Below are 11,384 nucleotides of genomic sequence, written 5' to 3' on the forward strand. Positions count from 1 at the left end.
ACCAGAATAAACACACCCAGGGCACAGCTCCCCCTCGCCCTCAGTAGCACCACTCAGACAGAAAGCGTAGAGTCAACATACCCCTTAAGATCACTTCTAAGAAGTCTCTCAAGGAGGTTTCCCAGTCTCCTCCAGCACGAAGTACCAACTGAGATTGGTGTGGAGACGTGGAATCACACAGTGATTGCAACAGCCACCCCCTCGGCAGCACAAAGCATCCAGGCCTGAAGTTGAAGGCCAGATCTTGATCCCCGAAAGCCACCAGCTCCAGTAACAGCAAGGCATGTGGCTCCCGTGGCCCTCGCCGCAGGCAGCTGGAGTGTTTGTTCTCACCAGATGATAGAGCATTTTCATTTGTGCAAACAGAAACCTCGGTGGCAAAGGACAGCTCTGCCATTGCAGAATGACCCCGAGTTGTTTCTAACCACAGAAGAACAGGAGTTTGTTTTGTTCGACACCTTCCATATATTTAATTTATTTAGATATTCTCTACATTAAAGTATTCTCATGCCAACACTTGCAGCCTCCCATCCCTACCTCAAGAAAGAAATTGACTTGACACAGCTTTAGAGTGGAATGCACTGGAATAAAGTTACTATTGCGTCCAAGTTACAGAGAACACGGAACAAACCATAGGAAGAACTGCACACAGGAAACACCAGGGAAAGCTGGAATTAGCACGCTATCGTTCCAGTCACGTTAGCACCTTCCTAGACAAGCACTGAAGGCGTTCAGAGAGGTGCAACATGCTTTGGTGAGCTAGACCAGAGCTTAGACTACATTAAGCCTGGGAAAAAAAAAAAAAGCCAGCAAGCCTGCCAGCACTGGGCTCTGAGCCTCGTCTGAACCAATTTAAAATAAGAAATAACACTGAAGAGACTAGCCAAGTTCGCAGTGTTTGGGAATGCTGAGCTCTCCTGGCTAGCCAAATCTGTGCCTGGAGTGCAAACCACAACAGCTCCAAACACGACTCAGGACCCAGCGCCACCTAGAGCATGCTTCATTGCAGAATTCAAATACCCATTCATACACCAGGTTGCTTTCTCCTGTTGCATTGTGTAGTCCAACTCATTTTAAAAGCTGGCCTCCCACCAGTACAATTGTGTCTTGCATAAAGAGGTTTTTTTCTCCATCTCATATCACCCCCTTCAGTAGCAGCATGGAGCCTTGAATTACTCAGTCTTACCATTGGGACACTACTGATCTCAGAACTCCTTAGCTGCTGTCACACATCTCTGGCATTTCCAGAAAGAAAAAAAGAAAAGTTAAGTAGGAATCTTTCTTTGCAAACTTCAAGGTACAATTTAGAACCTTTAACGCAGCAATTGAGCCATAACATGCTGCCTTCAGGTAGAGACCCACTGGCCTGTGACCTCTGCAATGACCCCTTGCTAGCAGAAAAGCACTTAGCGTGCTCACTAGTGTCCTCAGTTTGTGCATATCTGTAAGAATTTTAAACCACAGTTAAATCAGCGACTTGCACCTTTTCAGAGATATGCCATCGTGCACCACACTCTGCACATATTAGCCTGGTCTTCAAGCACAGCAGCAGGACAGAAGAGAGCCATCTGTTCTACCAGCAGCAAGGCAGCTGCACGTGATCAGATCGAGCAGATGCTTTGGACATTAAGTCTCATTTACTCTTTCACGTTTTCTAAGCCACGTGCTCCTGGTTTGAAATTAAAGATTTGCAGTTTCTGGTAATCCTCAGACATTCCTTTGAAATGCCTACAAAAGGTCCAGTTCAAAAAACAAGAAAGAAAGCTTAACAATAGCTATTGCACATTTGTAAGAGCTGGCCTAAAGGTCTTCCTGAAGATCCAAGGCTTTGGAGGAAGGGATGTTTTAAAAACTGGTATCAGTGTACATCGGAACACTGGCACAAATGTCACCTATTCTTGGTTTTAATTATAAGGGCGACAAGTAAACATCAACACATGGGAAAAAAAAAAGAAAACAAACAGCATTTCACAGAGCAAGGAGCTGGAGATGAAGTTGTGGCTAGTGTTTTGCAGTTGAATCTCGAGGATAGAATTCAGCCAGTGTTGTCTGGGGAATTCTCTTCAACATCTCCTTGGGGAAGATTCGCAAAAGCTGCCATCCAATGTCCAAGGTCTCATAAACAGTACGGTTTTCATAAGGACCTACAGAAATCAACCACAGACTGAAATATGGGGCAGGAAAGTGCCTCAGCAGCAGGGACATCTCAAAACAAGACCTTCTAGGTGTTAACGTGTACTGTGATGCTCTTGAAACTGCCACTTACCCTGAGCAATGAAGTTCTTCTCAAACTTCTGCAGGAACTCCAGATAAAGAAGATCATCTGAGGTAAGAGCTTCCTCACCGACTACAGCCTTCATAGCCTGCACGTCCTTCCCAATAGCATAGCAGGCATACTAGAAGGGACAGAAACAGAGGAGCTTTTATCTTGGTAATTAAAATACATCCTCAGCTTAACAGCAATTGAGGTGGTTGCTTGGAAGGATGACAGTGGAGGTCACTGAGATAGCTCAAGCCAACATCATTATCATATTACACACTGACCAATAGAGTAAGAATGACTCAACCTAGGGCTAATATAGGAAGGAACAATTTATGCAGCAACTGCTGAGAACATTAGATGTTCTATATCATACAGCACGCACATTTCATGCTGCTGAGAATCAAGTGAAGGTGACTCAGAGGGCTGCAGAGCACCCAGGTGGTTGCTGATTAGTGAGAGGTGTGTATGAAATATGCCTCTCCTTCCCTGAAGAGGTCTTCACGTACCAGTTGGTTGGATACATCTGCATGATCCTTCCTGGTCATGCCCTCTCCAATGGCTGACTTCATCAATCGAGACAAGGAGGGCAGTACATTAATAGGTGGGTAAATCTGAGGAAAGAAACAGGAAAAAAAAAAATCAGTAATAATTTAAAAAGGAAGTGATCTTAAATGTGTTCCAACCACTGTGGTACACACCTGTCTGTTGTGCAGCTGCCTATCCACATAGATTTGCCCCTCAGTGATGTATCCAGTCAAGTCAGGGATAGGATGAGTAATATCTTTCAAAAAAAAAAAAAAAAGAATGACAGTTTTCAGGCCTTTTATATCCTTTCTAGCAGTGAAGTGCCAGTTTTTTCAAACAGTTAAATGACTTCTATAGCAAAATGCCATCAGTGAGTACTCCCATATATCACTAAGTGCTCTTATGCTAGAGCTGTAAGCTCTCCTGTCATGGGGCTACAGAACAGCCCTGAAGTCTGGGAAAGGGCAAAACATTCTTAATGATACTGAGCCAGCAGCCAAGAACTGCACCACCAAATGAAAACCTGAAGGCCACAGGACCCAGATCTTGCTGTACATTTCAAATAAGGCAGCTTGCACTGAAGGAGTCCTTTAAAGCACTAGTTATTAAAAAACTGAAAGTAACTCACCGTCATTGGGCATGGTAAGAATAGGAATCTGAGTAATTGAGCCATTTCTGCCTTCCACACGCCCAGCACGCTCATATATGGTAGCCAGGTCAGTGTACATGTAACCTGGGAAACCACGACGGCCAGGTACCTCCTCTCTAGCTGCTGAAACCTGAGAGGATTGAGAAAAGAATTTCCAAGAGGCAAGAGCACTCTGACAGTCCTGTTATCTCCTCTAATTAATCTACACTGGACACTGAAAGTTCCTCTGCCTGCAAGTCACACTGAGATACAGACACGTAAACCCCTATAGAGAGAAATGTCACCCCAACCGTTACCAAGGCAAGTCAGAAATATTAAACTGCTGGATGTCATGAATCAAATTCAGCTATGAAAAACAGTAATAGCTCTTTAACTACCAACCATAATTCTAGGTGAGCAACGAGTAACTAAAAGCCTTACTGGCTAATTTAAGAACATTGTAAGGAATACTAATGGTAACAGTTTGAGCAGAAATTTGCATTCTCACTTTATACTACGAACCCTTGCTGGCAACGCTCAGCATGTGAGTTAATAGACACAAACCTCTCGCAGAGCTTCAGCATAGGAGCTCATATCTGTCAGAATGACCAGCACGTGCTTCTCACACTGATATGCCAAGAACTCTGCCGTTGTTAGAGCGAGACGAGGTGTGATAATGCGTTCAATGCTGAAACAGAACAGCGTGGCATAGTTATGACAGGTACTTCAAGGCCACAAAGGAACAGTCTGAAGTTACAAACACATTAAAACCCTCTGAAGAATCTGCAAGATGCACCAACTGGAATACCAGCATTTCATGTTCCTCTTAATTGAAAAAATGTCAACATGACATCTGCAGATCAACACTGAGACTTCGGCTTCTAGTTTATTTGCTCTTTTCAGCTTTTCCCAACCAACACAGATGGTTACTGACTAGTCTAACTACTTACGTTGGGTCATTGGCCAAATTCAAGAACAGACACACGTTGTCCATGGACCCATTTTCCTCAAAGTCTGATTTGAAGAACCGAGCAGTTTCCATGTTCACCTAAATCATGAAATTCAAGCATCAGTTTCAGACCAGATTTCAGCATTCTGCACTTAGATACTTCATATTTTTGACTTACACCCATAGCAGCAAACACGATGGCAAAGTTTTCTTCACTGTAATCCATCACATCTTTGGATTTCTTCACCAAGCCAGCTTGGCGACAGATCTGAGCTGCGATCTAGAGGGGGAAAAAAAAAAAAACCTTTAGAGCATCTGCACATTTGATGAGGAATTTAACTTCCTCACTTTTTTAACCCTGGTGAAATGCAAACTGCTTCAACAGTTTTAAGAACAGCTCTGAACACCCACCTCATTGTGGGGCAAACCAGCAGCGGAGAATATGGGGATCTTCTGCCCCCTGGCAATGCTGTTCATGCCATCTATCGCAGAAATGCCAGTCTGAATCATTTCTTCTGGATAGATTCGACACTGGGGATTGATTGGCTGACCTGTCAGGTTTTTAGAAAAGACACATTATTCAACACTTGCTCAAACTACCACTGATTTTGAGCAGCAACCCAAGGCTCATGTCATAAGCTGCAAACCAGACCTTTAGGCCTCCAAATCTTTAGGTGTGCCTGGTCATATCTGAACCTTCTGTTGGTCCCAAGACTCTAGCACTCCACATTCAGGTTGCTAATTTTTTTTTTTTTTTTAATCTTTGGAGGCTATAAAATTAAGAATCTACACAGATTTCCATGATCAGGTTCCAAGTATTACTTAAGAGTTATTTTCTTCTACCTCTATGCCAGAAAGAGATTAAGAACGTACCCATTATGTCAAGGAAGTCCTCAGCCAAAACAGCAGGGCCTCTGTCTATAGGTTTTCCTGATCCATTAAATACTCTGCCTACAAGAAACAGCAATAAAATAGAAGTGAAAGTCACTGAGAAAATAAGTTAGTGGGCGATAAGCCTACTCATTCTTTAAAGCAAGAGGCAAGTGCTCACCAAGCATATCTTCAGAGACGGGGGTTCGAAGAATATCCCCAGTAAATTCACAAGATGTTTTCTTAGCATCAATACCTGAAGTTCCCTCAAATACCTGTAAATACAGCAGGGGGATTAAAAATAAAACCACAAAGACAACCAGGATGGAGCAAATATTGTGCTTTGCAAAATAATGCACTAGAATGCTGCTTCACAGCTTGAGAACTTGATCAGCCACAGGGGAGAAAAAACAAGGCAGTCCCCTGTGAGCAAAGGATTTCAAAAGCAGCTCACTGGTACGAAGCATGACATCAAAACCTACTTTAACAAATTCATGAGGTATATCAGCAGCAACCAACAGACCCAGTGCCATTCTTTTGATCTCAAGTGTTTTCCTTTGCCAGCAGGGTAAAGTTCTTCAGATAAGAATTAGCATTAACAAGAAACAGTGGCTTAGGAGAAATACCTACATACACATAGCACAGCAGCTGATCCTGATCCTAATATTGTACAAACCCAGCATGATTCCCTTTATCTAGCTGCAAATTAATCAGGGTGTTAGGGGAGTACAGGAAAAAGAAAGTCATTCCTTAATCCAGTTTTCAGTCTAGAATTATTCATACCGTTTTAACTTGGAATAAGTAGCTTTGTTTTTGTTAACTTCTAGTGCCAACAGAATGCATAAGAAAACAGCTGATAATTCAGACATGCTGCTCCACAAAGTATTTTTCTGTGGCATCAAGAGATGACCTGGTCCCCAGACGCACCTGAACCACAGCTTTGGAGCCACTGACTTCCAGAACTTGCCCACTTCTTCGGGTGCCATCAGGAAGGGTCAAGTGGACAATCTCTGCATACCTGGGAAACTGGAAGCGAGGAAGAAAGAGGATGGAAAACATTAAAAGCTCAGAACAACAGTTGTGAAACAAAAGGCATCAGCTTCAGGCAAACCTAGCTTAGCACCTACCTAAGGGCTTTTTTCATTCATCTTAATAATTTTATTGTCAGAAAAAAAATCATTCCAAAATGATTACGCATGTTTCTCTATTTAAGTTTAGGCAACACTTTGAGTTGTTTGGCAGAACTAGAACAGTGTTTCCTTTCTTTCCCCCAACAGTCTCAGCTACTCATCCCTTTCTTCTGACATAAGTGCAACCCTTCAGCCTTACTGCTCTTCGTTTTCATTTATTTCAGAAGCCAATCCTGTACTTAAATTGCTCAGGAGATGCACGAGTTTCACAACAGCCAACATTTAACCTTTTTTCAGCTTTTCCTGCAAAATCTCTCTCGATAGGTTCATTCATTAAGATTCTTCATCTTTACCTTAACTTGATCCAGGATAACCAGGGGGCCATTCACACCAGACACGGTTTTATAAGCTGGAAGAAAGAGCCACAGATCAGACACTTCCTCAGAACACCACAAATTCCCCATACGCAGTTTTCAAAGCTTCAATTCCTGTCATCAGTCTCAGGTTTGCAGATGTGGGGCTGAGCTCTGTAGTCCTCTGTTTCTTAGGAGCCCCACAAGGAGGATGAGGGGCTGAGTTGCATTGCCAACCTTCTTTGCCACTGCTGCAAATCAGTCAAGGTAACATTGAGATTACAATCACGCCATTTTCCTGTCCTCTAGAAATTCATTGTTGCAAGCCTGTATTTGGAGATCATCAGAATGCTGCCACCAGAAACTCCGCTGCAATGTAAAGCTGTCATTTTAAACAACAAGAAATACACGGTTGCAAAATATTCACAAAGCAGAGACAACAACCACTGCAACATGCGATAAAGTAGTCACAGGTTGTAACTGTAATTTGTGTCCGACAAATGGAGATACAACCTTCACACCAACTCTGAACTTCCCTTTTTGGTGGTTCTTTTTTAAACCACAGAAGCGTCCTGCCCCATGACACTGCAACGACCCAGAGGAAAGCCACTCAAGCAGGACTCGCACTCAAAAGCTGATCAGAACTTCTATGCTAAGTTGCATCTCTTTGGCATACTGAAAATATTACTGAGACAAAACCTTTCCATTCCTTTCCTGTCTCCTAGAAAAGGCCAATGGGCTACGCTACGAAAGGTTGAAGTCCACTTTAGCCAAACTACTCCTGCTCTTGGGTTACCCCAAGATACCTCCTACATGACTACAGCTCACCATAAGGCTCAAGCCTGAAACATCAGCAGCCCATTTATTAGCACTATATATCGTTCTCTGAAGTACCTGTGTGCCCAGAAATTAGCATTCATTACTGTGCTATCAGCACAGCAGAAAAGCAGTGGAAACATAGCAAACAATCCAGCCCTAGGGACACGTGACATCGCAGTACAGCTTAACATCACCTACCCACAGACAGAAGTAACACTGAGTCAAAGCTTTATCAGGGTCACGAGGGAGCAATGACCATGAGGGACTATTAATCACTTCTCCCTTGAGTGGAAAAATGAGCCAGTGGAGCCTTGTGCAGAACAGGACACAGTAGCACCCACTGCAGAGGGAAAGGGCACAAATCCCACCAACAGCGAGCTACCAGGAGTTACCTGGCTTGGGCACAGCAGAAGCGTTTCAATTTGGCACAGGCAGCTCATGCTGTATAGACTATCAACAACGTGCACTTAAGCCAACAGTTTGAACTGTTGCAATATAATCTCTTCGCAGCGATAATCAACACCGCGTTAGATAAAGCAGGAGGAAGCAGAACAAAGCGATCTAAGGCAGAACTCCCACTGTCTCAGTTACCAAAATCCTGCTGAATAGCTTGACATGTGGCACAGGTCCCTGAAATGGCTGTCACCAGAGTACAAGGCTCTGCCACCTGCATGGACCCTGGGCTTTGCAGAGGGCTCTCAGAGCACGAGGGCTGCAGGAATGGAAAATGTTCCCTTGAGCAACACGTCCCATCCCATGACCGCCTCGTGAGCGCTTCTTCCTCAATCAGCAGCGAAGGGCCGGCCTCATCAACGAGGAAACGATGTCCTTGATACCAGAAAGCACCAATTCCCCTCGAAAGGGGCTCGAGAGACTCAGAGCTCCCATTTGCACCAATTGTCCTGCTCCGGGATAACCAAAAAGCAAGCGAAACGCGATGTTTTTCACATTGGGCCCGACAGCAATGAGACAGCAGATAAAAACTCAGATCTGCACCAGTGCCAGCGTTGCCTGCAGCCGGCACTCGGGGCACAGCAGAGCAGCAGGCACCAGGGGTGCGTGTGGGGAAAGAGGGGCAGGAATTGAAATAGTTCCTTTGGATTTTACATCCGATGGCCCAAAATAAAGCGCTCACAGCAGCCACCCAGGGCAAAGAAAGGCCAACAGAAGCGCCTTTCCAACAGTCTTACCCCCCACTCAGCCCCACAGCCCCTCTCGCACACGGCGCTTTCTCCCATTCCCATCCCCGCTCCACCCACCCCTCCCGCAAACCACGGACGGGGCCGCCCGACCCACGGCTTCGCCCCACGGCCCCGCTCCGGCCCAGGGAGGCCCAACGGCCGGGAAAGGCCTCTCCACCGCCCCAAGCTGCTCCTTGCAGCCCCGCTCCCGGCCGCACTCACTGAGGCGCGGTTGGGACAGGAAATCCCGCGTCAGGGCCGCCGCCTGCTCGCGCGCCCCACCGAACCCGGCGCCGTTCACCATCCCCCGCGCCGCCGCCGCCACCGCCGCCATCTTGTGTGCTGCCCAGCTGGGAGAGCTGCTGCGCATGCGCTGATATAGAGCCGCCGCGCCCCGCCCGTACGGAGGGAGAGGAGGGAGCTGGCCAGGGTGCTGCGGGGGGGGGGAATGGGGAAGGGGAGAGGGTAAGGGTAAGGGAAGGAGTAGGGGGGAGGGAAAGGGAAAAACAAACAAACAAACAAAAAAGGATAAAAGAAAAAAAAAGAAAGAGAAAGGAAATAGGCAAAAGAAAAAAGATAAAAGGAAAAAATAAAAGGGGAATTTTTTTTTAAAAAGAGGTAAAAGGGAAAGAAAACGAAAAAAATGAAAAGAAAATAAAGGAACAAGAAAAGAAAACGAAAAAGAAAAAAGAAAAGAAAAAGGGAAAAGAAGGAAAAAGAAAAGAGAAAAAAGGAAAAAATGAAAAAGAAAAAAGAAAGGAGAAAAAAAAAGGAAAAGGAAAAAGGAAAAGGGAAAAAAGAAAAAGAAAAAGGGAAGAAAGAAAATAAAAGAATAAAAAAGAAGACAAAAGAGAAAAGAGAAAAGAGGAATGGGAAATGGAAAAAGAAAAAGAAGAAAAGGAAAAAGTGGGGAAAACATGGGAAAAAGAAAAGAGAAAAAAAGAAAGGAAAAGAAAAGAGAAAAAGGAAAAAAGAAAAAAGAAAAAACGAAAAAGAAAAGAGAGAAAAGGAAAAAAGGAAACATGGGGAAAAAAGAAGGAAAAAGAGAAAAAAAGGAAAAATGGGAAAAGAAAAAAGAAGAAAAGAGAAAAGAGAAAAAGGAAAAAAGGAAAAAGGAAAAAGGAAAAGAGGAAAAGAAAAGAGAAAAAAGAAAGAGAGAAAAAGGGAAAAAATGAAAAAGAAAAAAGAAAGGAGAAAAAAAATAAAAGAGAAAAGAGAAAAGAGAAAAGAGAAAAAGGAAAAAAGGAAAAAGGAAAAAGGAAAAGAGGAAAAGAAAAGAGAAAAAAGAAAGAGAGAAAAAGGGAAAAATGAAAAAGAAAAAAGAAAGGAGAAAAAAAATAAAAGAGAAAAGAGAAATAGGAAATGGAAAAGGAAAAAGAAAAAGAAAAAAAAAAGGAAAAATGGGGAAAAAGGGAAAGAGGAAAAACTAAACCAAACCTTTAATTTAATAAAAAAAATATAGTCAGTGGGTTATTTGTAAATGCATTATTTTTTCCCCAGGAAACCATCAGTGTGTCAACTTCTATTTCCTTGTGGATTATTTCTCTCCTCATACACGTTAAATTTTAATCATCGGTGTTTGCTCTCCCTGCTCAGCAGGAAGGTGGATTTGATGTTACAAAACCGTGTTCCATCTCTCTCTGTGCTAACACTGAAGTGCTGGGGAGATGCGTTTCCCAGGAGCCACTGTAGAGCTGTGCGTGTTTGGAGGAGCAACAAAGAGCCCAGGGCTGCGGGAGCGAGGGAAAACCCAAAGTGAGCACAGCCCCAACTCTCTGCAGCTGCCCAAGGAGAACTGGTTGCCGTGGGTTAAAAGCTGAGTTAAAAAAAAAAAAAGGGTTAAAAAAGAAAAAAAAAATGGTTAAAAGGAAGTCAACCACCTGGAAAAAAATCTGATGGACGCATGGAAATGCTTCCAAAGCACGAATGAGCAAGCATTCCCAATGCAGGCGCATGGCACTGCAGTCTCCTTTGGCTGCCAAGTGGGACGCTGCCCTGACCTCGGGCTCTGCAGGGACAAGGGGAGGGCAGCGATGACCACGAGTTCCTCTGTGCCTGGAGGAGCCAGAGCTCCCAGCACAGTGCTGGCTGAGCGGGCCTGAGCTCACCGGTAGGTGGGAGCGGAGCTCTGCGGATGGTCAGAAAGTGATTTGCATGCCCAGTTCTCACGAAATGTACTTAAAGACTTCAGCTTCTGCCCTCGTGGTGTTAAGCAGAGGGGATGCGCTTTTCTCGTGCTGTTGCCTGTGGGTTTTGGCCACGCAGAAGCCGGGCAAATGGCTTCGATGGCAGATAGAATCATAGAACCACGGAACCATGGAATGAAAGAATCACTGAGGTTGGAAAAGAATGCTAAGATCACCAAGTCCAACCCCAACCCACCCCACCATGCCCACTAAGCGCATCCCCCCAGACTGGACGTGGCTCTGGGCGGCCTGGTCTAGTGGTTGGCGACCCTGCACTTGGCAGGGGGGTTGAGACTCGATGATCTTTGAGGTCCTTTTCAGCCCAAGCCATTCTATGATTCTATGATCCCTCAGAGCCACATCTCCACAATTCTTGAACACCTCCAGGGATGGTGACCCCTCCTCCCCCACCCCCCGGACACCCTGTTCCTAAGGGGCAGACTCCTCAGCAGGGTCTGTTGTGATAGGACAAGGGCAAAT

General features: G+C 44.6%; 1 protein-coding gene across 1 annotated transcript; it reads right to left on the reverse strand.

The window, feature by feature from the left end:
• Positions 442-9,099, reverse strand: ATP6V1B2 (ATPase H+ transporting V1 subunit B2). Its single transcript, XM_021374948.1, has 14 exons — positions 8,941-9,099; positions 6,719-6,774; positions 6,163-6,261; positions 5,417-5,510; positions 5,239-5,316; positions 4,777-4,916; positions 4,544-4,645; positions 4,367-4,464; positions 3,981-4,104; positions 3,417-3,567; positions 2,962-3,044; positions 2,770-2,874; positions 2,267-2,396; positions 442-2,144 (listed from the first exon to the last, which is right to left on the reverse strand). Exons 1-14 carry the CDS (start codon positions 9,086-9,088, stop codon positions 2,002-2,004), a joined length of 1,551 nt encoding a protein of 516 aa, XP_021230623.1. The 5' UTR covers positions 9,089-9,099; the 3' UTR covers positions 442-2,001.

Source organism: Numida meleagris, chromosome 21, assembly GCF_002078875.1.
Source record: "Numida meleagris isolate 19003 breed g44 Domestic line chromosome 21, NumMel1.0, whole genome shotgun sequence".
Classification (NCBI taxonomy): domain Eukaryota; kingdom Metazoa; phylum Chordata; class Aves; order Galliformes; family Numididae; genus Numida; species Numida meleagris.